General features: G+C 39.3%; 2 protein-coding genes and 1 long non-coding RNA gene across 3 annotated transcripts; 1 reads left to right on the forward strand and 2 right to left on the reverse strand.

Annotated features, from left to right (window-relative positions):
* Window positions 1–983: 983 nt before the first annotated feature.
* Window positions 984–4416, reverse strand: LOC120568921 (THO complex subunit 4-like). The gene is made up of 6 exons (XM_039816676.1): window positions 4103–4416; window positions 2603–2761; window positions 2359–2506; window positions 2192–2258; window positions 1210–1408; window positions 984–1109 (listed from the first exon to the last, which is right to left on the reverse strand). Exons 1-6 carry the CDS (start codon window positions 4292–4294, stop codon window positions 1095–1097), a joined length of 780 nt encoding a protein of 259 aa, XP_039672610.1. The 5' UTR covers window positions 4295–4416; the 3' UTR covers window positions 984–1094.
* Window positions 4417–6754: 2338 nt separating this feature from the next.
* Window positions 6755–23538, forward strand: LOC120569013 (excitatory amino acid transporter 3-like). Its single transcript, XM_039816818.1, has 13 exons — window positions 6755–6872; window positions 8907–9047; window positions 11205–11297; window positions 14192–14309; window positions 14593–14635; window positions 14722–14790; window positions 14896–15071; window positions 15351–15458; window positions 16660–16782; window positions 17520–17714; window positions 17880–18011; window positions 22552–22647; window positions 22820–23538. The coding sequence occupies exons 1-13, from the start codon at window positions 6755–6757 to the stop codon at window positions 22980–22982; spliced, it is 1575 nt and encodes a 524-aa protein (XP_039672752.1). The 3' UTR covers window positions 22983–23538.
* On the reverse strand, window positions 17941–25888 carry LOC120569079. The gene is made up of 3 exons (XR_005640835.1): window positions 25714–25888; window positions 22782–22925; window positions 17941–18009 (listed from the first exon to the last, which is right to left on the reverse strand). It is a non-coding gene; the product is annotated as an uncharacterized LOC120569079 (long non-coding RNA).
* Between the last annotated feature and the right edge of the window lie 1464 nt (window positions 25889–27352).

The raw sequence follows: 27352 nt of genomic DNA on the forward strand, positions 1-27352 counted from the left end.
CTAGTATAATGTCCAGGCATCCGTTTAACAAAGGGAGAATTTTAAACTTAATAAACCTCCAGTTACAAATAAAAATAAACCTGCTGCAGTCCTTTTACAAATAAAAATGAATCTGCTACAGACAGTTCTTACTAGAAATTTCAGATACCTACAATCTAATTGTTACAATTTTAAGTTTAGACATCTAGAATACATTTGTGGATATCTGAAATTGGATTTTAGTAGTCCATTATAACCAATTGTGGATATCTGTAATGGATTTTGTACCAGTATAAATGTATTTGTTATTCAAAATTACATTATAAATCTGGAATGTTTTCCATATCAGCTATCTAAAATAAAAATTTGTAAAAATTGGATTGTAGTCTGAAATTGGGAGTTTTCCCCTGTAAGAATTATATCCCAGATATCTAGAACGTTCATTCTGGATAGGAAGAATGGCATTGTGGGGTATCTGAAATGTTCTTTTTGACTAGGACAATCTAAATTATGGATATCTGCAGTACATATCCAGTTAGGTAGTACATGTCTAAATGGCTTGCGCCAGCTTATGCAAGCAACTGTTGGGTTGATGACCCTGTGTGACTGATATTACCATTCTACACTCTGAATAGCTCAAGCTGACCTGACTGATATATTAAAATACAACAAAATTTTTTACATATAAATTCTAGAAGATTAGTTCGCTTTAATTTAAATTATCAGAAAATTTTAACTGAATACATAATTAACAATTTTACATTTTAATTTGTACATTTGTTATCATTTAAAAAAAAAAAAAAAAAAAAAAAAAAAAAAAAAAACGAAAAAAAAAAAAGGGAAAAAAAAAATGAAAAAAAAAAAAAAAACAAAAAAAAAAAAAAAAAAAAAAAAAAAAAAAAAAAAAAAAAAAAAAAAAAAAAAAAAAAAAAAAAAAAAAAAAAAAAAAAGAAAAAAAAAAAAAAAAAAAAAAAAAAAAATGAAAAATATTAAAAAAAAAAAACAATCTCAATTTAATAAAAATGGTTTAAAAACACAACAAAAAGTGTAATAAGGTCCAATCCATCATATCCGATCGACCAAAAAAAACAAAAAAACAGGAGCGGCATCCTCTTCTAACTGGTGTCCATCTGAGGGTTATAGGAGAAACGTGATTAAATTAGCAATGAGTGTCAAACGTATGGTCAAAATATAGGAAAAAAAATAGTTTCATGCAACCCAAGTACATACTTTGGCATTGTAAGCATCCAACTGGGCATCCAGCTCCTCTGCAGAAAGTTGGGGTCTGTTTCCACCTCCTCTTCCCCGACCCCTGAAACCTCCCCTGCTGCCACCTTGCCTCCTTTCGCCCCGGTCTCCCCCTTTACTCCATTCATTCCTTTCAACCTTGGGCTGTCCAAGCCTGCTGCGGTCAAACCCTCTGGTTGAACTGCAAAAAGAGCAGACATTTTAGATTATAATAAGCTCCAAATACTGATACATGAATGCTGAGACTGTTAGTAAAGCAAGCTCGTTTTATAAATGTTGCCTGGTTCCCTAATAGCTCACAATGACCTCTCTTCTCGAACTGCAATCACAATGCATTGCCATTTTTACACGACTTATTCACACACTAAATAAGCGGTCCGGCGATTTGCCGCAGGGTGGTGCGGTAGGGGTGTCAATGAAACGGCCCATTTGTGTGACGGCCAGTTGTGTTCCTAACCCCCCCCGACAAAGCACAAGTAGGGGATATATTTCACAATTAGTTTTGCGTTAGATCGTTTATAGATTGACGTTTCCGACCGCACTTAAAAGGCAACTTTATTTCACAAGAAGAAAAACAAATAATTGAGCATGACATATCGAGTGCTTTGTTGTTGCAGGAAACATTCAGCCATTAGATAAACTGAGCAGTTCAGAGCTTGCATTTCGTTTTTTAAAACTTTCTTGTGGCAGCGAGGTTTCCTGTAAACCATAGTTAAAAACACTTAAAAGCCTGATCGCCAGTTACATGATTGGCCACCGCAGCGCGACTTGGGGATGCGTTTCTCAAAAAGTTGAGTCAGTCTCAACTTTTTGCTGCTGGCCCGCTGAGTTTTTATTTTTTTTAAAGTGTTCCCCCTGAAGCAACCCCCGCCACAGCCTAAACACACTACCGCCATTCAAAATGAACGGAGAGACTTGCGTTTTTGCCGGACCGCCGACGCAGGCAGTGTGAACGCAGCCTTACCTTTGTGTAGACGGTCTACTCTCTGTGTCGACATCTGAAGTCACTTGTTGGATTTTCATGGGACGGCCTTAAAAAAAAAGAAAACGCATGAGAGCATTTTTTAAGTACTTCTAAACAAGCAAACATAGTATGACAATGCTAATGTAGCATGAGAATCAAATCCTCACCATCAAGTGGGACACCGTTATAATGCTTCATGGCTTTGAGTGCTTCCGCCTTAGTCTCAAAGTGAACATCTGCAGTCCCTTTACTGCGACCAGACCGGTCGTAGTGCACAGATGCTTTCTGTAATGTCCCAAACTCTGCAAACAACTCCTGGGGAGCAAAGTAAAAAAAAAAATAAAAAAAAATCAGTCATGTTCACAACAGGTTGAGACTAGCAAAGTGGATTAATGGGGTTTAGTAATATACCTTGATATCTGAGTCAGAGACGCCAAAGTCCAGATTGGAAACCAGCAGCTTGCCACTACTACTTTCTACACTTCTTTCTGCTCCTGCACTTTGACCTCTGCGTCCACCAACGTGCTCCTCAAACATGTCATGCTGCCATTTGTCTGGCAACTCTCTGGGCTGTGAAGAGCAACAAAAGAAAACAATGTCCCCAAGTTTAACATCTCTCAAAAACAATGAGAAATATTACTTGACTGTAGAGCTGGGCAATATGGAGAAAATCAAATATCACAATATTTGTTACTCATACACACACACATACATACATACACACACAACAATGTTGATATTGTAGGGTTGACTATTGGTGCTTTCACAAAATATTTACACAATGAGTTTTGATAAATAACTAAATAATGTGGATATAAAGACTAAGTTGGTTTAAAGAAAATACAACAGCTAATTGTTGCTAAGCAGTTCAGAAAATGACATTAATAAACTGTAATGCAGCCTTTAAATCCAAAATGTAAGACAATTTTGCACAGCCCTTCTTGACCACAAATTATAATTCAAGTTGAGTGATGAACAGGGTGATTCTTAGTTAAACACTAAATAGGTCACACATGTAGGCTATGATTGAGATGATGCCAGGGAGGAACCACACGAGTCCAGTAGATTCAAGGTTCTTTATTGGTCACATGCACAACAATAACAGAAGTAGTCGTTGGCAATGAAAATCCTAGGCCTTGGGCCTAGTTGTAGGTATGATAAAGCTGACCGGTGGGTGTGTGTGTCTGGTCATTGAGGGGTTTTAAAAGAAGTCAATGACCTTACATAATCAGTTTAGTAATGTGTCCATAAAAAGCATTGGGATTCCAGCCAGGGGCATCATCCAGTTCTTACAGAGAAATAGTCCCGTCAAAAAAAAAAAAGGAGATAAATGGATTTTCTTCAATGAGAAAAACGAAAAGATTCTTCCTGAGAAACTTTTCACTGGAGTGGAGGAAAACTAGTCAAGTCCTTAGAAAAGTCAATTTCCATTAACAGCATTTTCACTCTTTTGGAGATTCAAGTTCTTCCTACGGTTCCTTCCATTGTAAATCATTATTAAATCATTTTAAATGCTGGGTATTGCACATTTCAGGACACTGACAACTTTTCACATTACGGCTTCAGACACAAAGCAGCACGTTATAGAGAAGCTTTGTTTCAACGACGCGGACTTAATTAACGTTACCGTGTTGTTCTAAACACATCTGAAGTTAAGAGCAGACAAAACACAATGTAGACAAAGTAACGTAGACATCAAGTAAAACAGGCGGGGCATGGCAATTTTCTTTCAGGATCCCTAGCTTCTGTAGCTAGTTAACCGTTAGCTGCTAACCACACGTCGTTAGGGGGAAGTCCATTAGCATGTAACGCTAACATGCTTCGGAAGCATTATGGACACATTATTAAAACACCTCGCCACGCTACTTTCATTTAAATTTTCGCTCAACTGCGAAGGCTTCTCTGTCATACCCTGGTATACGGTGTGGTTCTGTTGTTTCTCTCACGGTTGAAGTTATTCTGTCGACTCCGCATCGGCCTCGACGATCCACCGGCCCGACCTGAACTCCCACCGTTCCTGGACGATCCTCCTTGGCGGCCGCTTCCTCCTTTCTTATTGAGCTTGATAATGTCGTCCAGAGACATACTCATCTTATCAGCCATCGTCGTGGCTAAGGTTTTAGCTAACGCTGAAGACGAACAAAGGAATGGCGATATCGAGGTAACGCGGTTGTTTATCAGCTGCTCTCCGGTGGCGCGGTGTTAAAACTAGCGGAAATTGCGTACATACTTTGACGAAGTGACGATATACCCGAAGTCCCGCCCTTTCCTTTTTTCTGAAAACTTTATTGAAAAAGTTGAACAGGTTAAAAAAATAAAGTTACTTGTAAGGAAGATAAAGCGCTAATCTATGCAGTCAGAGTCAGCCAAGTGGCCGTTTATGATTAATAACGTTTCTTGTTGTACACATGAATTTGTTACTGAAAAGCATATTTCCAAGAAATCAACATTTGACATTAAAAAAGTTTAACTTGTAATGTATTAGACCTTTTCAATGGAATTAAATTGCTGTGGCCCCTTGTTAACTTCGTAACCTTGACTGGTAGCCTACTTTTACAGTAGGCCTAGGCCTATATAATATTGAATTAATTTACATGATCATAATAAGATTTTTAATGACATTACTTTTTCTATTCATCATCTGTCATATCATTTGAACAGTTCATTCCACTTTTTTTAAATTCATAAAGTAACAATTGCACAAATACAATGTTGAGGTAGTCAACTGGCTATCTCACTATTTCTGATAGAAGTATTGAACTTTTACTCTTGTATCTAAATGACCTGACTCATGTAACAACTAAGTTGTTGGCAGATAGAGCATACAGTATGGCACTCAAAAACAAAAGTTACCTAACAGTTAAAGGAGAACTCTGGCCAATTTTTTACCTGAATCTTGATCAAGATGCCTCGGAGTACTGTCGATAGGAAAAAAAACCCGACCAAAATCGGTGCTAGCAAACTGGAGTTGCTGCAGCTAATGGCCAGTTAGCTAAAATGTCAGTTGTGGGGGCATCTTATAAAAAGTGCCTTTGTGCTTCTTAACCTGCTCTTAACAGACACAATTTTTTTTATTTCTTTGCAACATGAACAGGGCCCCTACATGACAACAATATGCATTTTCAACTCAGACATTGTGAAGAAACCGTTTAAATTCAAAGTTTGTACTGTCTACCTTGTCTCAATCCTGCCAGTAGCTAGCTCGGCCTGCTAGCTGCACAGCGGCGTCCGGGATGAGGGGGTTCAGCCAGGTTTCGGTGATAATCATCAGGTTTGTGCGTGGCGCTGTTATCATTTTAGATTGAATTGTAGTAGGACTCAACTGATCCGAGTTAATGATACTCATGAGTTAATTTAACAGTTTCATAACCTGTAAAAATAAAAAGGTCTTGTATGTCGCGTTAAATACTTCCCCCCCGTGTTTTGGTACACTTCATTTTAACACCTGATGCGAGCCATATGGGAGTAGCCTACACATGAAACTCAAAGTTTTGAGTGCTTTAGCGGCATTGCCCTGACTCCCTGAATATGCAGAACGTTGTCTCGCTCCACTCTCTGCTGAGGCCCGTTCGCGTAAAACAACATCAGTTAAACTTTATTTAACACTATGATGGTTACATTTGCAACAATCTGCGGTTCACATGCATGACGAACTGTAGGGCAGTCTGTTACTCTACAGCACGGACAATTTATTCATCAATATTTCAAAATAGAAACCATTACACTTCATAATGGTTTGTATTCTATTCTATTGTATTATTGTACAAATGAGCTACAACAGTAATAGGAGTTACTTTATGTAAGTCACTCCTACATTTTTCAACTGAGGAGCAAAAAAACATGCTCCTTGGGAAAAAGATACGGTTGTGCCCTGTTCATACTGATCAAATGAACCTGACTTTGTTGTTAAGTGCAGTCAGATGCGAAAGCCCCCTTCCCTTTACTGCATTATACCATTACATTTAAAATTTTGAATTGTTACCTGCAGACTTTTGTATAAAAATATTTGCAATTCAATTAATATAAGAAGTCTGCACCTCTTTCCGCGCATGCACCCTTCCACCACAAATAGAATCTAATTCTGTGGGGAAACACTGAGTGGAGTAACTGCATTCAAATCAGTTTTGCATCCTGTACATATTTCATAAAACCACTAAAATGCAAATCCAGTAGGTGACAAAGTGAAGTATGAAATATAGCAATTTAAATGGTTCTTCTTAAGCACTCTAATTAATGATTTAATTAATTATGACAGTTATAACATGTAGAGCTGAAACAAATCTTGTTCAATCAATAGATAGATAGATAGATAGATAGATAGATAGATAGATAGATAGATAGATAGATAGATAGATAGACAAGGGAGTGTGACCTGTTTACTTTCGGAGTTTGTGATTGTCATGATATTTGTCAGAGTTCTATCTTCAGAATCGGTTAAATCAAAACAAAAGAGCAAAACAAAGACAGAGTACTAAGCTGTCTAAACTGTTGATATACTGGTTAATATATTTCAGTCATCAATATTAGATAGCTAATGTCAGTTTGCTTACTAGCTAACTGAAAATGGATAACGACATTACTGAGGAGGAAACCCATGCTGGCAGCACACGCTGCAGGGGTTTCATAAAAAAAGCATGGGCTTACCTTCTGCAGAATACATTTCAAGCAGCTGTTGTCCTGGGTAAGTGATGACTACAACTTTAAGTTAACTAACGTTAGTTGGAAAGAAATATATAACGTATAGCTAGTTAACGTCAGCCTGACTAAAGCTTACTACGTCATTAGACCTCATGATTAGACCTAACTTGTGCATCTGTCTTTTTTTGTTGAATTTAAGTCACTTCTTAAATCACTTTATTTGATAAATCATAAAAAAAGAAACACATTTATAGACTGTTGTAAGAATGTATTTGATGAGCCGCCTTAACACGATATCGGTTATTTATCCTTTAGTTAATATTGTTGTGAAATTAATGTACACATTATAGTGTGAGTGTGTATCCTGTTATAAAATGTTTTCTCATTTAATTACTTTTCTAAATCTACAAAACTTTTTGTGTATTCTTGTTTGTATAGGTTCTCTATATGTATGAATATTTTATGTTTTATGTGTTTTTTGTTGGTTTTTGCTCTCAGACATTGTATTGTGTATTGTATGTAACCTATTTGGCTTTTATACGACGACTGTACTGGCAAAAATATTTCAAGTGAGTGAAAGTGGAATTAAATCTTAATTGAAGGTGGCCAGGTTGGTTCAGTGGGTAGTGCAGGCGCACATATACTGAGAGGTTTATGTCTTGACGCAGAGGTCCAGGGTTTGAGTCCGACCTGTGATGATTTCCTGCATGTCTTCCCCCTCTCTCTCCCCTTTCTCCCCTAGCTGTCCTATCAATTAAAGGCGTAAAAAAAATCTTAAAAAAACTAAATCTTAATTGAAGGTTTAAATTACACTGAAAAAAAAAATCACAAGTCAGTTACATTAATATGTTGCCAGGGAAACCACGGCATCCTTTCATTCTCATTAGTGACCAAAGTACGAAGACATAGCAGACCAGATGCAGGCTTTTATTTTTATTTATTTTTTTAAGATTATTTTTTGGGCATTTTTAGGCCTTTAATGACAGGACAGCTGAAGAAATAAAAGGGGAGAGATAGGGGGAATGACATTCAGCAAAGGGCTGCAGGTCGAGGAGTAAACCTCCATATATGGGCGCCTACTCCACCAACTGTACTATCCGGGCGCCCCACAAGCTTTTATTCTGAAAAGTAGAAGCTCGGGGATGGCACCAGGTGGGAGGGCATGAGACAGGAGGCTCCAGGCTGCAGCCATACACTCTTGTAGTGATTTGATCTTTGTTTGAACGGTACACCAACGTACACCAACTTCTGTGATCCATCAGAAGTTGTGCCCTGGCGTTTTCTTCATATTTAATCACATATGCGCATCCTTGAGTTTGATAGCAACTGTTACCAAAAATGGTCTTAAATGTTGGGACATAGGCCTACAGACACATTTTAATCTGGTCTCAGCAGGTTAAACACACTTTAAATCTGACTTTCTAGTAAATGCATTCTGCCTGACTGTAACGTTATAAACTCAGTGCTGTTGGTTCCTGTTATAAAAGATAAAACAGGGGGCATTATCAGTAGGCTAGTGGTGGTTGTAGGTCTGTAGCTCTCGCTAGTGTCCTTTCTAAGGTGAATGGGAGGATTAGAATTATTTATTTGCTTACAAGTAATTATGAATTTGGATTTAAAAAGCAAGCATGGCACAGATAGCCCACATCATGTATATATTTGCTCAAAATGTTGCTAGTTGCCATTGTAGCAATTCAACTTTGATCATTGTTTTTTTTATTGAATCAATAAAGATTTATCAGATGCATAAAATGAGAATAGCACCTACAGTAAATATCTGCTCAGAATCCAGCTGACAGCAATGCACACTCTATTAGGTGTTTAGAATTTTATCTTAAAAATGACCAATCAGTCTAAATGTGTTTAAAGCACATAGGGATACGCAAAAAAACAATACAGCCACATTTTAGCCTAAATCCGACATAGGGTTTTATTGGACAATGTGTATTTGCTTAACAACTTGATGTGCTTTATGGATTTCCACCTATAATTTATGGTTGACTGAAAAGAAAATCCCTTTTTGTGAAAAGGTTTGGGCTTTGTTTTACCTCTATTTAGACTTCTTATTGTCTCATAGGTGTAGCCCTGGGCTTGACTCTCAATGTCTATGCCGACAGGGACGCACTCGACCAGCTCCACATCGGCTTTCCAGGAGAAATGCTCATGCGGATGCTTAAGGTGGTTGCCGCTCCTCGCATTATTACAAATATAATAATGGGTAAGCCGCAAGAGTAATGCTCACACTGTTAACTGTTACATTTGGTTATACATGTTGTACACACAGCATTTAAAGAGAACATACTGGTGGTTTGACAAGTTTAAACTTATTAAACCGATATAGAGCGTTCAACCTTCAGGTGAGTCTTTGTAACTTTTGATGAACACCATGGAGCCACTGTGGCCACAAGTCACAATTACAGGATAATGGTAAATGCTAAAAGGTAGCAAGTATAGACGATTCAAGATTTATTCTTGAATCTTCAAGAATCATCAAGTCAAGTCAACAAACTGATTATTAATGTCACTTCCACAGCTACTGGTTATACCAGAGCAAGTAAGGCTGCAGCAGCAACACTTGTATTGAGTGTATTGGAAGAAAAAAAAACTAAAACTATATCTTTCTGAAAAACTGACATTAAACTAAAACTAGCAAACACATTTACATAGTCTTGTCTAACAATCATGAATAATGTAAAACATTTGCAAAGCCTTCTTTTATGTTTCGAGACCTGACAACACTGACTTGTGGTCTTCCTCTTCTTCTTGTCCTTAATTGGCACACAGACACCTGTTATGACACATTCTATTCCTTAGCAGGGACTATTTCTTTGTTAGAAAGTGGTTCCCATGAAAACTGTCTACTGTTTGCTCTGTAGATTATCTAGAGTAACTGGAGCGTCCAGAAAAATGAGGTTCTGGTGAATCTTTGGTGAATAGTGACTTTATCATCTGATCTTCTGATCCTCTTCTTAGACCTGCAGCTACAACTCCTGCATATGTTGTTGTTAGATGCTGTAAATAGTGCTTTTACCATGTTACCTGTCATTACAGAAGAGCATGTCCATTTTAAGTTGACACATCTCAGGATGAAAGGTGTATGTTTTCAAGGGGAAGCTTGAGGCTCCACCTCATCCCCCGAAGCCTCAAGCTACCCTAATGGATTACTAGACTGATACAAACTCCTCTCATTTATTTAAGCTATTGTCAACAAGTATTGTCAATTGCATCAAAAGTATTAACATTATCTTTTCCTCTTTCCCTCGTTTGCCAAAGATTGCTGTAACAGTGGAATTAATAAAGTAAAGGGATCTATCTATCTATCTATCTATCTATCTATCTATCTATCTATCTATCTATCTATCTATCCTAAAAAGTACACTGCCTAAACTACACTATCATCGTGGCATAATGCTCACTTTTTCTGGCTTAAGTCCACTACCACGGCCTCTGTAGCCGGCTCGCAGTCACCTATTGGCGGGTAAACAACTGCCGCTGGTAGTGCTATGTAGTCGGCGTCCCGGAGCTCTGTAGCGGTTACCGTAAAAACAACCAGCAACTGCTGCTCGGATTTTATTGTTCAATCACACTGTAGACTGTTCATGTTACAGCACTTTACTAAAAAATACTTATATTTAATATATGGTCTATGGTATAGCATTGATCACTTTTAGGGGGATTCTTCATTTCATTTTTTTTTTTGTTGGGGGGATCCACTGCATCCCCCCCATCTATAGCCATCTAGTTTATTAAGATTCAAACTCAAGGCTTCAAAACAGCAGTCCACAAACCAATGTGCAAGTGCTACGTCCACTTTTTTTTACCATGGAAATAATTGTTACAGTCTATGGTGAAACTTTGTACTTTTATACGACACTTCTATAAGCTGTGGCTGTTGTACACACAGGATATGCTGTGCTGGCTTCCTTTATGTGTATGACAACGTGTTTGACAGCTGGTTGACTGCTACTGATATGTAACTGCACCACAGTATGTGCTATGTATGTATACACTCAGTAAAGACCAGCTGGCTGACAGGAGGCTCATTAGGATGACAAGCCGATCGTTAGATACTGTATGTTATTACTATATATGCATTTACTAAAGCCAAGGTTTCCATTTCAAACAGGCAGTAAGTCTCTGAAGAACACAGTATTTTACACGTCTGACACCAATGTCTCACAATTTAGCAATGACATACTGTATGTCTTCTCACAGAGGTCTCAAACAACCCACCTGAAGTCACTTGTTATTACTGAGATGTAACTGTGTTCCCCTCACTCTCCATTAACTGCCCTTATGTAAGACTACTTTATTACCTTGACCCGCCATACTGTAGTCTGCAGATTGTAGCTCATGTTGTTGTTGTTTTTCCTAGGTGTTTCTGGTCTAAGCGTTCACTCTTCCAGGAAAATCATTCTACGTTCTACAGCATACATTTTGTGCACTACTCTGATAGCTGCGACTGTAGGTAAGAGAAATATTGGTCATTGGTTTTATTAGGAAATATGCCCTTTTTAATGATGAACACCTATGGCATTTTAATGTTTCCTTCTTTTTTAACTTGAGCATTTAAAATTCACTCACTAGCCTTTGCCACCATTGTAATTGCAGTTTTTTTTCAACCAGGTAACACATTTACTAATTTCTTGCATGATCATCTTCAAGAATGTGTTCTTTTCCATGTTTTATGCATATTTAACCTTTCTCCCAGCAGACAGTTTGTCATAGCAGCGAGCCAGCATGCACAATATACAATAGAGTCAAAACTTGGACAATGACAAAGTGAAATCTACTATGAGTTAATTATTATTATTATTATTCGTTGCACTTATTTTTGATTAGTCAAAATGTCTTCTGTGAGCAAGGTCTATTATCACATAACCCAAGTAACGTTGAGTTAATTTGTGGTTACAAAAAGCTGCAGGGGGACTACCAAACCCTCACAGGTGTTTTCACTTTGTGGCTAATTACACTGCTGCTCAGGTAGGGGGTGGGCAGTGACGTTATCAAACTTCATGAACCAATAACAAAGATGAAGTATTAGTTACAGGAGAGTGAGCCACAAGATGTGTTTTCTGCAACAAACGAGAGCCCCAAAAAAAGTTTAAAAATAACATGGATGGTTCAATGCAGCAGAATCTTTTTTAAAACATCAAAGAAGGTTGACATAAAAGTGACAAAAGCGCCAAAAACACACAAAAAAAAACGACTAAAGGCATCGAAAGCCTCGAAAACAGCAGAATAAAGCTTTGAAAAAAGCATCAAACAAGGAAATGTTTTAAAAAGCGACAAGAACATTTGAAAAAAAAAACGTCAAAAATGTTGAAAAAAGCATCGAAGAATGTGTCCAAAAAATGTGAAAAAAAGTGTTGATTTTCAGTTTTGACCCGGGAGGACAACACAAGGGTTTACTATTAACTCACTTTACATCGTCTTCACTATTTTTTTTTCCCTCTCGCTTTCCCCTCACACTGCTCCACATATTCACGGCCGTCACTCACTTAACACACCTGACATTCTCGCTCTAACTTAAGACTGATTTATGTAAGGGTTAATGCCCGACGAGGTGTCGGACGATTCACGCCTCGCCATCGTCCATTAATACCTGACAATGGAAACCTCGAAGGGCATTAACCCGCTTATACCATGGTCACTTGCCAAATAACATTTTTAAAACATTAGTTCATATTTTAATTAGTTTTACAATCGAAATCTAAAGTTTATCCAAACAATAACTCCGTTTCCCTGGTTACGCCTGACGGTTTGACTAATACCTGGAACAATCATTCCCATCCATCAGGTTCTTATGCAATGCAAACGTTGTTCTCTCCACCAGGAATTAGGAAGAACCTTAGATACGACTTGCCTCCCATAGCAACCGGAGATATTTATATAGTCCGCTCAGCTGATAGAACCCTTCAGTTTAGCTACGAGCCAGAAAGCTAACGCTATGCTAGCAAGATCCAAAGTCAATAACATTGTGTACAGTTGGCAATCAGTAAAAATAATTTGACAGTATGTTGAACAACAAGACAAGCTAGCTATCCAGCCATGTCATTGTCCCCAAAACAATATAACGACTTTTACGAAGAATTTGATCCGCGATGTGTAACGTTACTGTCGGCTGCAGCGGCGCAGCCTGAAGCAGCGACCTGAACAGTGAACGGGATGTGAGATAACGTTATTCGCTGTGAAACTGAGTCAGTCCAGAGGGCCAGTAGAACTTACTTCTTGCAGCCTGTGTGTTTTAGCGCCATCCTGTGGTGTTCAGAGGACGATTTGGAAATAATAAATCCATATTTCCTTTTTGATTTAATGTAGCGCATTCATATAGAACAGTAAACAGTCAGGCCGCGTCGGACGGTTCACGCCTCGCCGTCGTCCATGAATACCTGACAATGGACACCTCGTCGGGCATTAACTCTTACTTATACCATGGTCTGGGTGAATACTCGATTCTGATTGGCTGCAGGGTGTCCATTAAAAAGTGATATAGGACACCTACTAAAGGAGTTCGGTGAAACTGACTGTTCTAAATGAATGCGCTACATTAAATCGCGTCGGACGGTTCACGCCGGACGTTTCACGCCTCGCCGTCGTCCATTAATACCTGACAATGGACACCTCGTCGGGCATTAACTCTTACTTATACCATGGTCTGGGTGAATACTCGATTCTGATTGGCTGCAGGGTGTCCATTAAAAAGTGATATAGGACACCTACTAAAGGAGTTCGGTGAAACTGACTGTTCTAAATTAATGCGCTACATTAAATCGCGTCGGACGGTTCACGCCGGACGGTTCACGCCTCGCCGTCGTCCATTAATACCTGACAATGGACACCTCGCAGCCAATCAGAATCGAGTATTCATCCAGACCATGGTATAAATAGATAACTGAGACACTATGCCTCGAGAGTCGGCACTCGTTCACCGTCACCCCCCATGCACACAAGCCGGCCCTTCTATTCTCTTAAAGAGATTGATGCACACACCAACGCACAAGTATAAACTTCAGGTCACCTCGTAGGCTAAGGCGAAAGCTCTGCGTGGTACGGTGGCCAAGACGGTTCAACACAAAAGCCACAACACAAACACAAAATCTACAACACAAATGCAAAAGCTACAAAACAAACACAAAAGCTATAACACAAACGCAAAAGCCATAAACTAAGATTTTGGCCAACAATTACCGAAAATTTAACAAATTACTCTTTTTTTATATTTTGATCTCCCTCCTGCCTCTCAAAAAAAGAAGAGGAGCAACCTCCTCTGCCTCTATGAACCAGCCTCCTGTGTACTGTATGAAAGAACTATAGCAGATACAGTGCTTCTCATGCTCAACCATGGATTATGTGCCATAGGGATAACACTGGTAGTGTTGAGCAAGCCAGGAGTTGAATATGCTGTTAAAAAACAAGAAGAAGAAGAAGTAGAAGATCAGGCTTTCTCCACTGTCGATGTCCTGATGGATCTTATAAGGTAAGAAGAAAGAGTATACTCTGACATCATTTCTGGTTTCTCTGTGTATCAGTTCAGCAAGGTCTTTAGCTGAGTCAAGCAATTTCAGAAAGTGCTGGAACATCTAACAAGATAATTCACATCCACATGTTATGCTTAAGCAGACATAATTTGGTATTTCAGGTGTTCTACGCAAACATCCAGCTAATGTGTAATTATGCCTTAATAAAGCTGCAATTCTTGAGTGGTTTGTTGACATTTCCAAGTCTACCGATAGTGATAGACTTTTATTTATTGTTTATAGGAACATGGTCCCACACAACCTGATTCGGGCCTGCTTCCAACGGGTATGCTTTTTATTAAGGCCTATGCCTCATTTCCTCTCTTTCCATGTAATACTTCTGATGTGAATACTAATTTTCTTTTTTCATAGTTCAAGACTGATAGGACGGACTTTGAAGTTGAAGACTATGATAGTAATAACAATAGTAGCATGATGACGGTAAATATTTTCCCCTTGTCACTATTTACATTTGCAGTGATTATCTTTTATACATGAAGTTGCTCTGAGACCATTTTTCTTAATGAGTTTCTGGTCTTGTTACAGAATGCGACAGAAGTGGGGGGCCACTATGTTAACGGAGTCAACACATTGGGTCTGATTGTCTGGTCTTTGGTTTTTGGCGTGATCCTCAACAAGATGGGAGAAAAGGGGGAAATCCTTGTCGAGGTCGTTACTGTCATCAACGAGGCAACAAAATGTTTGATCAACTTGATTTTGTGGTAAGGTCAAACAACATTTTATTGTCTTTCTCCACACTGAAAACATTTAGTGATACAGTACATTAAAGAAAATCTGTTAAAACATAGCAGCGTCTTTCACTCTCATGTCTGTTCATTTGTGTTCTAAAGGAGTTTCAGATCAATTTTCAAGTTTTGTCGCCCCAATGTTTTTTTTCATTATAATTTTGATGTTTCCATTTTTTGGAAATGAGAGAAACATAGCTGTTTTAAACTAATATATGAATGGTATTCAGACAGCTTTCATTTTTTTCTTTCCAGCTACTTGCCAGTAGGAGTGCTGTTCATGATTGCAAGCAATGTTGTGGAGATTTACAACTGGGAAACTATCTTCAAGCTGGGACAGTTTGTTTTAACGGTTATGATTGGGTATGTTCATCTTTACTGTTTTAGCACTAAAATAACACACCAACAATATATATATATATAAAACTGGACCAACATAAGCTCCTATTTTTATTGATGTTAGCTAATGCTAGCAAAGTTTACTTGCTAGGCTATTGCCCTATAATGGATTATGTTGACTTTATCAGTTTTCCCTATTTTTGCTACTTTTACACTGTGTCATAGCATTAGCATTACCCCAAAATTGTTACTTTGGGCCACAGCAGCAGTTGTTCAATTTGCATTAAATGATATATAAAACAGGCATGTTAATTTAACTCACTAAAAGCGTAAAAGAGTCATTAGGTCAGTCAAGTAGTCACTTGACTAGTCCCGCATTGCCAGACCTTCCTCCACAGCGCTGCGTAGGAGGGTCTGGCTAGTCCACACAGGAGTTTTAGTCGTGCAACAGAAAACTCAGATTGGACAGATAGTCTAGCTAGCTGTCTGGATTTACCCTGCAGAGATCTGAGGAGCAGTTAACCATAGTCCTCACAAATCCACCAGAGTTTAAAATGCCAACACAAAGAAAGAGGAGGGTAACGGATATCTAGCCTTAATGAGTGAAATCTGAAACCACTTGACTGACCTAAAAGCCTATGAAAGTCGTAGAAATTGTATAAAATAAATGTGTAGGAAAAAAAGAAGAATCCGCACCATTTATGCCAAACATACAGTAAATGTACATGTGATTATTTATCACTTTCTTTGAAAACCATTCCAAATACCATATTTAAATGTGAACAGGTAGGCCTACTCAAAACAAAACAGTGGTCATGCACATTTCCACAGAGAAGCACAAGACTCAGTGTCAAAATGATTGTTCTATACAGAAATAATAAATGACTGCGCTTGACCCCGCGAGGGATGTAGATAACAGAAACCCAGCGAGATGATATGAAAGAAAGGTGAGCAATATCTAGCTAAAGTTTGCTAACATTAGCTAACATTAGCAACAAAGAGCTACTGGTCTAGGACCAAATAAGACTGTAACAGTGAAACCCATGGGTTTAATGAAGTGAGGGCGCATTTTGCTGCTTATGAATCCAACTTTCTGTTTTGTGTCATTTCTTTTTTTCTTTCTCATTCATGTCTCCTTCCTAGCTGCTGCATTGTGAATGCAAACTCTTGCTATTGTTAGTATTTAATATATCAGTACTGATTGTGCACTCATTTTGTGTTTCAGACTTTTAATCCATGGAGCAATAGTTTTACCACTGATGTATTTCGTCTTTACGAGACATAACCCCTTTGCTGTTATCAGGGGGGTTTTTCCTGCCTTAATGACTGCACTGGTCACCTCGTCCAGGTAAGATGATGTAACACAGTAGTATCCAGTGTTGTAGTACTCGAGTCCGAGACTCTGTTTTTCTATTGTCTCAGACTTGTCTTGGACTCGTTGGTATTTGCACTCAGACTTGTCTCGGACTTGGCCATTGGTCTTGCAAAATATTGTATCTTGCCAAATATTCTTGTTGTTCTCAACCGAGTCCAGCAATATTTGCTTTTTCCTTCAAACAAAACTATTGATTAAGTGCGCTTGTTCAGAAAATGGGTATGGTTGAATTCAATATCCATCTAGAACGGACATTGACATTGGTCGCCTGGTATATGCCGCAGACGCAGACGCATCAATACTTTTCATTTCGGCCACAGACGTCGGCAAGTACTTTCTACACTATGAATTCTTCAGGACAAGTGATGAATTCAAGAATCAATCAATTGTTTTAGTGACACCTGTGTTGCTTGATATTTGTTACATTTTCCATTGGCAGTCCAAAATGTTATTTTTACACCGTAACAAAAACACTCAACATCATACATTCATTAAATGTAAAGTTGTTTTTCCGCTTTGTGACTTAAGTAAAATAGGTCTACTTAAAGTAAAAGATATGGTCTAATTTGTTCCTAAAGTGGTGTTACTCTGCACCACCTTTTTGATCATTCCAAACAATGCAAAATTATCATCCTATAATAGAAGATTTACATTTGAACTATTTTTACATGAGTAGTGCACTAACAGAGGATGCATTGTGTTTCTTCAAGCTCTGCCACAAGTCAAGTCATTTTCAGATGTTGTGAGGAGCGACTAAAGATCGACAAAAGAATCCTTCGTTTCATACTGCCCATTGGGACCAGCCTCAACATGAACGGATCTACCATTTATGAAGTGGTCGCAGCAGTTTTCATTGCCCAACTCAACAAAATTCAACTGGACTTTGCCCACTTACTTACCATTGCGTAAGCCACTCTCTTTTCTTAAGGAAATTATAGCATCGTCATCATAGCTAAGGCTTTTATTAATATTGGTTAAAAGTATACATACGAGGCCTTTGAAAAAGGGAGTGACTTACTAAAAAGACATGGTACAGTTTAATGAGTACAGTATCTGTGTTTGATCTGCAGTGTGACGGCAGCAGTGGCCAGCACAGGAGCAGGGCTCCCAGCTACAGGAGCAGTGACCACTCTTTTTGTGTTGGCGGCGGTTGGTTTACCTGCAAAGCAAGCCTCCACTCTGGTGGTTGTAGAATGGCTCCTGTAAGTTTAATCACCAGTTAAGAAATTGATACAAAACATAATAAATGGATTACTACTCTGTTCTTTGTTTAGATGCATGTGGCCGTGAAAAAACATAAGCCGCTTTCCGACCAAGTAGTTATAGGAACGTAGTTATAGGAAAAGTCCACTTCTAAGCAGATCTACTCTCCCCCAAAACCGTTTTTTCCATTTGCATTCGCACTGGCCAAGTGGCCATAGGGACTATAGGAGGGATAAGGGAGTAATGCAAGCACGGCAACAGTCTTTATAGCGTTAAAATCAGAAAACAAATACACCAAAAAAAGTATGAACAAAATACTAAATCTAATGTATATAGCATATTTGTCATAATTTAAACAAGTCTCCCGAAGAGAAACGGGTATCTCTCTTTCCTCGCCTCTGCCTGCTGCGCTGTGGACGTGTGTGTGTGTGTGTGTGTGACGGCCGGCCAGCGAGGTTCTCAAGCCCGCAGGGCATGCTTGTGGAGTTTAACTCCGAAAAGACAGTTAATCACAGGTTCCCGTTAATCTTATGATGGACATGTGCCGTGATATTTAAACAAACGAATCGTCAACGGCAAATAAAAGCCTCTTATTTACGAGAGCGGTCTGAGAGACCTCCAGCTTACAGCGGGTTCTCTGAGCATGACTGGCCGAGCGACGAGCTAGCGGCCGGGGCAGGCGCCTGCTGACTGTCACCTCACTTCATAGAGCTTCTCAACTCCGAAAACTTTGTCAATTCGGCATCAATTTGCGCAAGACTGCCTATATTCGAAATCTAAACAGTTAATTTCTCACCTAAAACATTGTCAATTTAGTTTTGAATAAGATGGCAAAAATTGTCCCGTTGTTGGTCTGTCTATGTACCTGAAACCCGACCCTTGTTGACCTAGGTCCCTATGCTGAAAAGGGAATGGCGAAAAGACCCTGCCCTGAAGTAGGAGCTGAAAGAGTTACAGGAACTGCGGCCAGAGGAACTTAAAAATCCCCAAATTGGTCCAGTCGGAACACGAGAAAAAAAGGGTTCTAGGAATTTTATGTTCTAGGAACTGCAAAAATCCCTCCGGTCGGAAAGCGGCAATAGATATTTCACATATTGGGGAACAGCCTGTGAAAGCCGCTTGGAGTCAGTCCCAGCCCACTGTGTCTCTTAAGTATTTCCAGTAGAGTCCCTTCAATAGCCAATACTTTGTAAATATAGGTGCTTCTTTGTTTGCCATTGTAACTAATGTTTGGTCATTAAATCTGACATTATTAGCATGTTTTGTAATTCAAACTATATTGTGTAATTGTTGTGAAATGTAATTTAAAATCTTCACATTTGAAAAAATTATGAATCAGCATTTTGATCATGTGTCAGATTTGTCAACCTGTTCTTATCACCTTCTTTTTTCTTTATGGTCATATGTTAGCAAGCTCACATACAGTATGTTTTGTCTGTTTGTCCAGTCAGCTACACAACATTTTAGAAGTCCAAAGAGTTGAAAGAAACAAACAGAATTAAAGCTGCAAGCAGCGATGGACGGGCACTCGCGCCTCTGTGCGCGTTGGGGTTACTGGCGGACGCCACTCCTTGCTACCGTGCATTTGCGTGGCACTCAGTCACCGCAAATCGTCACCAATGAAAAGGGAACTCCCTGCTGAGTTCTATGATACCTCACACAAAACTCTACTTTAAAACGGGTCACCAGTTATGAAAGGGGCGTGGCTTAAGCATAGGGGGGCAGGCCAAACCATCAACAATGAATAATGAAGACTGCTGAGTTCATTGATACCTCACATAAGACTCTACCTTAAACAGGTCACCAGTTATGAAATGGGGCGTGGTTTAAGAATAGGGGGGCAGGCCAAACCATCACCTATGAATAAGGAACTCTCTGCTGAGTTCAATGACACCTCACACAAGGGTCTACCTTAAACGGTTCAAATGGTATGACCCGTGGCCTGAGTAAGTGGGCGTGGTTAAAGTATAGGGGGCGGCTCAGTATCACATGTATACCACACATAAGTTTCATGTAAATCGGATGATGTTTGTCATATAAGGCGCATTTCCTGTTGCCAGCGGGGGGCGCTATGACCAAAAGTCAATTTTGGCATGTATTTGTCCTCAGGCCTGGACCCTTGTCAATCGTGAGAAATTTGGGGAAAAGATACGACAACGTACACTCAAGTTACAACAACTTCTTTGCTCATCACTAAACACTCAAAATGGCCGCCACACCACGCCCACACACTGTCTGACGAAAAGTTTTTCTTTTAATAACTTTTCATCTTTAAGGTGTTGAGATGATACAGACCAAGTTTGAAGTCCATCAGATGAAATCTCTAGGAGGAGTTTGTTAAAGTATAGCACGTATAGTTTTGGGCCTACTTCCTGTTGCCACTAGGGAACGCTATGGCTTTGAGTCAATTTTGTCAGGTAAATGCATTGACATATTGATATATAAACTGGATCAACAGATCCCGTTGCTCTGGACGGAGACCAGTGAAGGATATTAGAAGCTCTTTTCCTGTGAGTGCTGAGCGTTACAAGAGAAATCTCAATCATTCCCAATCTTGCAGAGACGGAGAGCGTAGGTATATGTAAGGAGATAACATAGGCACAGGCTAATTATTGCTAACTAAAATGCTAGTTAACATCAGTAATTAAACTTAAACAGCTCATGTAAGTCCAAACTGCCTGCGAGCTTCTCCTGTACTGTACGGTAATTCCTCTACTATGCGACAGTAAGTCGTTTGGTTATGACACAATCATTAGCCTATTTTTACAAAACCGTCTGCTACGGAGCCATAACGTGAGGTACAAGGTAATGGAGCCTTTTATATATTGTCGTGTATCTTTAGAAATAAACAATGGACAAATAGAGTCTTTAAACGCTTCAGATGTAAAGTTATTCACTGTCAAAGTGACGCCAATGGGATGCTAACGGGAGGTGACCGCTTTGTAGCATCAAAATGGCGCCATAGGAGGTTCGAGTTCTGAAGCAAAGCTTACCCCCTTGGGCAAATGTCCTCAGAGTTAGAGTCTTATGAATCCTGAAAAGTTCCGAGCCAGTTGGACAATGTACACTCAAGTTACACCCACTTCCTGTTTTGATGTTGAAACGCACAAAACTGGCTGCCCCGCCACGGCCCTGCCCTATGACGAAAAGTTTTTCTTTTAATATCTTTTCATCATTAACGTCTTAAGATGGCACAGACCAAATTTGAAGTTGATCGGATGAAATCTCTAGGAGGAGTTCGTTAAAGTACGACATGTGGAAATGGCCAAAATTGCACTAATTTCGAACTTTGAAATCAAAATGGCGGACTTCCTGTTGACGTATTTTGTACATCTTGACATGCTTCATGTGTACCAGGTTTCGTGAGTCTATGTTAAAGTGATGGTTCGGAGTAATTTCACCCTAGGGTCCTTTGCACCATGACCTTGAGCCAAACACCCCCCCAGAAGCTTCTTTCACCTGGGGTAAATTGGAGATGTATACGCTGATTGCATATTACGCCGAAATGACAAGCAGATTCTCAAATCTATACTAGTATATATAGGTTTGACTCATAAAACGCGGATTGTAAAGTTTGTAGGTACACCAGAAGTGTATGTAAATAACACTTGCCTGCTGGCTTCTGCTCTCTGCTGCTGCTGCTGCTGTTACTACCGGGCAGTAAGAGTGCTTAGGGACATCTACAAATTAAAACGAACAAAAGAGATGCAACAAAAATATTTATTAATTTAATGATTAAATAAGGTAATGTCTCCAAACTTACCTCAATTATTACTTGTCTCCTGCTAGTTATACTACAGCACTTACTTTAAAAAATAAGTTAAAATAAAAATATTTTTGTTGCATCTCTTTTCGGTGTTGTAATTTGTAGATGTCCCTAAGCACTCGTCTTACAGCAGCAACAACAACAGCAGAGAGCAGAAGCCAGCAGGCAGTAATATTTACATAAACTTCTCTGGTGTACTTACAAACTTTACAATCCATCGTTTTATGAGTGCATAACCTATATATACTAGTGTAGACCTTTGGTATCATTTCGGGCATTATTAGTGGGGTAATGTTAAGAGACACTTCGGATCCATTAGCCTCTGCGCTAAGCTATTCAGCGGCTAACGCTACTCTACGCTAACTCTCCCAATGTTAGACCCAGGTGAAAAAAGCTTCTGGGGGGGTGTTTGGCTCGAGGTCATGGTGCAAAGGACCCTAGGGTGAAATTACTCCGAACCATCACTTTAAACACACTGCAGGGGCTCAATTTGTTTAACTTTGTAGGGGGCGCTAGCGAGCCATTTTTGCGTGCCTATTCCCGAAACCCTTAAAATACATAAATCTTCACCAGGCTTGATGCAACGGCCAATTTTGGTGAGTTTTTGAATATGTTAAGCCCCTCAAAAAGCCAATTCATTTGCCGGGAAAAAAATTATAATAATTCCTTCAGTTCCAATAGGGCCTTTGCCGCTGTCGGCGCTCGGGCCCTAATTAATGTAAAGCAGCATATATCCTCTGCTTTCAGAGTCTGATGTTGTTTCTGCCTTTCAGAGACCCCTGCAACACTGCTATCAACGTCCTGGTAAACTGCTTCGGCGCAGCACTCATTTACAGAGTGTCAACACAAGAACTGGAATACATGACAAGGTACAGATCTACATGGTCTCAGTGTTTTTGTTGTTGTTTTTTACCCCGTACATTTGCAGAATTTTCAATCTGATACAAATGATTATGAGGCTAGTAGCAGAGTGGAGGATCTAAATCAAATCTATTATGCTCACCTTCTCTTGATGGCCGTGTTGTGCTTTTTTTTGGCTAGGAGGGATGCCGCGATTCTTGAAAATATTCAGATCAACGTCAGCAGCTCTGATGATGACATTTTCCACAGCGATTCGTCCCAGAATGAGGACATAGGTCTCCAGATCCTGCACACCCCACCAGAATATGTGTCAGTCCAAGACAGCGATGACCAGAATGTGTAGTGTCAACTCAAGAGTACAACAGGGACAAATAGGGTGGACTTCATTTGAATTCCATTGATGCAACAGATGTGCTATAGTTATTGAATTGATGTAATAAATGTAGTTATTGAATTTGTGTTATAGATGTAGTATTGAATTGAAGTACATTGATGTAATGGATGTAGTTATGGAATTGTAATTGAATTGAACAGGATTTATTTCAGTATTTATTGTTAAATAAATAAAGGATTAGATTTTCTTTCAGGTATTTCAGGATTCCTAGTTTCTGTAGTTTAATGTTAGCTGGACTCCGATCTATTTAAACAACAAGGGACACAGCACTGCGGCATGTTGAAAAGACGAGTCTCAACGCAGTAGTTTCGGACCTTGGACCCAGTAACCGCATTATCAGAACATTGAAACGTCACATCTTAATAAGCGGATATGTGTATTGATTGTTGTTGACATAACTGAGTAGCTTGATGCGCATAAACATGGAGAGACAGACTCTTGCTATGATTCTAGCTTGCTTCTAATGACATCTAACATGTTAGGTAGCCTAGTATCCTATTGATGTTCAAAATCTGTTAAAAAAAAGGTGATAAATAAACATATTTGAAATGTGAAATCATTGTTATGTGGACCAATTCCAAAAAATAATACAAACCATTATTCTAAAACTAAATTATGAAAATGGCATACCTTTATTCTATAAAACACATTGGTTATAATAGGTTTGTTTTTTTCACTTATGGAGTGTAGCTTCCAATCACTCATGCATCTAAGGGTTAACAAATTGAGCGATGTGCAAAATTCATGTGAACATGACATTGGATGCACCTACAAGACAGACTGCAGCAGCCTAAGGCAGGGGTCTTCAACGTTTTTTTTAACCAAGGACCCCTTAACTGAAAAAGAGATCGATCAGGGAGCCCCTACTACATATATTGTATAAAATGAAGGTGCATATTAAAGATGCAGTAGGTAAGTCTTATAAAAGTAACTTTCTGTCATATTTGCTGAAACTGACCCTATGATCCAGTAGTATTACATGAATTATGTAATATAAAAGGTAGGCTGGTGGCTGTAGGTGTACAGCCTGTAGTGCGATTGTCAAAATTCCACCGCTCCCGGTTGATTTTCTCCAATCAGGGCCACAGGGGGTGTCTATCTGCCTGTCAATCACTGCTCAGGCACGCACACGCATATAAGAGTGTTCTCCCCTCCCCCTTCCCCCACGCACGAGCTGCAGAAAAGTTTCCCAAAACTCCGGTGGTGAAGTGGCTTTTCAGAAGTGGCGTGAGCGCCGGGATTTTAAAGATCTGAAGAACGAGGCAGATGTAGCCACATTTCTTTTCGACAGGTAACATATTTACCATGAATGATTTATCTTTCACTTGGTTATTAGTAGTCAAAAGTCCACAAAGCTACGTTGGTGAGGATAATAGTAACGTTTGCACAGTGGTCGGTCTGATATGATGCTGAAATGGCAGTTTCAAGAAACAGTAGCCTGCTAGTTAGCATCGTTTTACTGTTGGTGAGTTATGTTGGTGAGTAAGGTTAACATTGTGTTAGTGTTTTAGTTATTGAAAATGTTGTCTGACATGCAGTTCTGTCAAACTCCATTGTGTGGGAGGGGCTTAGGACTTCAGCAGAAAGGGGGGAGGGACTGAGAAGTTGTCGATGTTCAAATTTGTTGGCAAAGTCCTGGATCTTCACAATCTTATCTACAGCAGCTTTAAACTGGGCCTACAATAAAGTGTAGGGCAGCTTAAACCCTTTATACTTTTTAAGTGCATTGAATACAAAGCTATTAAAATAATAATTGTGGGCATGATTTTATAAATCATCTTTAAATGTTTCACATATGTACATGTGGTACAGTGAATCCTTAGTTTATACTGTGGATAGCTATCTTAGTGACTACCTTACCTATAGGCCAGTAAGCCTATCATCAGTGGGGATTTATATTTGCTGATAATATGTTGGATACATGTTAAGACATTTTATTCCTGAAAAAACCTTCAAAAATGAACAATAATTTGGCTTAGTGCCCATTTGTGGTGCCTTATATAGGCTACTATACAGTGATTTTGCTTTAAAGGGTAATTTATGAATGATGTGGTATTGTTGTAGCCTTGAGATACCGTCCTGACCTCGCGAGCTCGTTTTCCACTCGCAGATCAGTTTGGCATCTTGAGATAGAGAAAATGTGGAGCCGTTCGCCAAATTGATCGACCAATCAGCGTTGGTTTTGAGGTGGGTTTAGGTGTGACGCAACGAGAAGCGACTGTTCAGTCTAAACAACATGGCGGCTTCCACGGATGAGATGAGCGTAGCTATCGCACAAGTTTTATCCAAATTAGAAAGTATTCCTTCATTGAAAGAAGAGCAAAAAAAGGCACTGCTGAGCAAATCCGAAGCAATCCATCTGACGGAGTCAGGTTAGTTAGTACGTCATATACTTCGTTGATCTGATTGGTTAATTTGGCCCGTCTATCACCAACATAGGTGGTGATAGATGTAATATTTACTGGTTTGCACACTGGTTGAACTAGCTTATATTATTAACTGGAACGGACATTACTAACGTGTTGTTTATTCCACCATCTTCGATCACCCACCGACTCTCGTGAGAGTACAGGGATATTGCCCGGGGGCTACGGTGTCCCTTTAGGGACATACATTCAGGATGTTACATCCCCTTTCTTAAGAGAAAATTGCCTTACACAAACACACACAATATCAATACCCTGAGGTTGAGCATGGCCCTGAGGTTGTTGTCGTGTTCAAGCTTTGTCTTGCTGAAAACAAGGATGTCGTCGACGATGGTGGCTACACCTGGGAGGCCTTCATACATCTCGTCGCCGCGCCTTTGGAATTCATCTTGAGCTGAATTGATTCCGAATGGCAGCCTCAGGAACCTGTACCTGCCAAAAGGGGTGTTGAATGTTGTTAGCAGGGACGACTTTGTACTCAACTTTATGGCCCAATAGCCTGATCTGGCGTTGAGGACGCTGAAGTACTTCCAGAGGTGTATAAAGTACTAGAGACTCATACTTGAGTAAAAGTGCTCTATCAAAAAAGTGACTTGAGTAGAAGTTGAAGTGCTCTTTAAGCACCCCACTTAAGTGGAAGTACTAAAGCATTAAAAAAAAATTGTACTTAAGTATTGCAAGTAGTTTATTTTAAAATGTACTACTCAAGTACTAAAAGTAATTATTGTGTTATGTAGTTATTAAAGAAAGCAGTCAAATTTTGAATATCATATTTTTGCAGTTTAACTTTTTACTTGGTATTAAGGCATTACAGGCTTACAAGCTGTACATTGCTGGATATATGAAGGAACTTTCTGAAATAAACCCCAAAAGGTACATTAATGTCACAGCTGTTATAACTACTGTTATCTGCTATAACAGTGGGTTATTAATCACTTATTAACAAATCTATCTATAAATTGCAGGAACGTCTTTCTGTTGGTGTGTGTGGGTGTTAAGCACATATCTCTTGAACCGTTTGTCCAATGGATTTCAAACTTGACATGTGTCTTGCTACGGGCACGAGTAAGTAAGAAATGAACACCTCTGCTGAAATGTTAAATTCGTTAACGATCCAACACAAAACAACACCATCTCTCTCTCTCCCTCTCCCTCTCTCTGCGCGCACACACACACACACGCACACACGGTCCGGTTCTGGTGGTTGATGAACACAGATATGTGCTTATTAGCGCTCATGACGGGCCGGGTGGGTAGCGCACTGCCAATGAGTCCATGACGCTAATGTCCGATTACTGTCTGATATTTTGTGATTACATTCTGAATCTGCAATGTTCTCTGTTAAGTAAATGTAGTAGTACGTCTTCCTCTGATGTAGAAGTAGCCTACACTGTAAGTCAGTAGTAGGCTATACAGTGGAGTTGCATATTAAAGGGGTGATAGAATGATTATATAGGGTATTTCACACTGTTCCTTATGGTCTCCTAATGGGGTATGTAACATTGGTTGGGCTGAAAATGGCCTGGCTGATGTTTTATTGGCCCTTATACATCCCTGTGTTTTGGCCCTATTTGTAACAAGAGCTTTTCTTCCAAATATGGTATGCTCATGAATATTTAGATGAGCTGTGCGCTGATTGGTTGAGCGAATCCCCATACACACACATTAGAGACGCGACAGAATCTCATATCCCAGACACTGCAATGTTTCGTTACCAAATTCACTTCTGAGACTTTTTTCTGCGAGAAATCAACTATATAAACTCAAATATGGACATATAGATGGATATAAGACGTGTCGGACTTTAGGAGCTCTACACAGTCTGACGAGAAAGCGGCAGCCTGCTGGGCTCCATACCCCGATCGTTTGTTTAATAATAATAATACATTTAAT

Source organism: Perca fluviatilis, chromosome 1, assembly GCF_010015445.1.
Source record: "Perca fluviatilis chromosome 1, GENO_Pfluv_1.0, whole genome shotgun sequence".
Lineage (NCBI taxonomy): Eukaryota > Metazoa > Chordata > Actinopteri > Perciformes > Percidae > Perca > Perca fluviatilis.

What these genes read in the sequence shown, in the direction of transcription:
- LOC120568921 (XM_039816676.1), bottom strand. Translation starts at nt 4,294, where the DNA reads ATGGCTGATAAGATGAGTATGTCTCTGGACGACATTATCAAGCTCAAT. An exon ending in GAACCACACCGTATACCAGG is followed by an intron (nt 2,762 to 4,102) that starts GTATGACAGAGA and finishes TGCTCTTCACAG; the next exon opens with CCCAGAGAGTTGCCAGACAA. An exon ending in AGTAGACCGTCTACACAAAG is followed by an intron (nt 1,409 to 2,191) that starts GTAAGGCTGCGT and finishes CTCTTTTTGCAG; the next exon opens with TTCAACCAGAGGGTTTGACC.
- LOC120569013 (XM_039816818.1), top strand. Translation starts at nt 6,755, where the DNA reads ATGGATAACGACATTACTGAGGAGGAAACCCATGCTGGCAGCACACGC. An exon ending in GTTTTAACGGTTATGATTGG is followed by an intron (nt 15,459 to 16,659) that starts GTATGTTCATCT and finishes TTTGTGTTTCAG; the next exon opens with ACTTTTAATCCATGGAGCAA. An exon ending in GCACTGGTCACCTCGTCCAG is followed by an intron (nt 16,783 to 17,519) that starts GTAAGATGATGT and finishes TGTTTCTTCAAG; the next exon opens with CTCTGCCACAAGTCAAGTCA.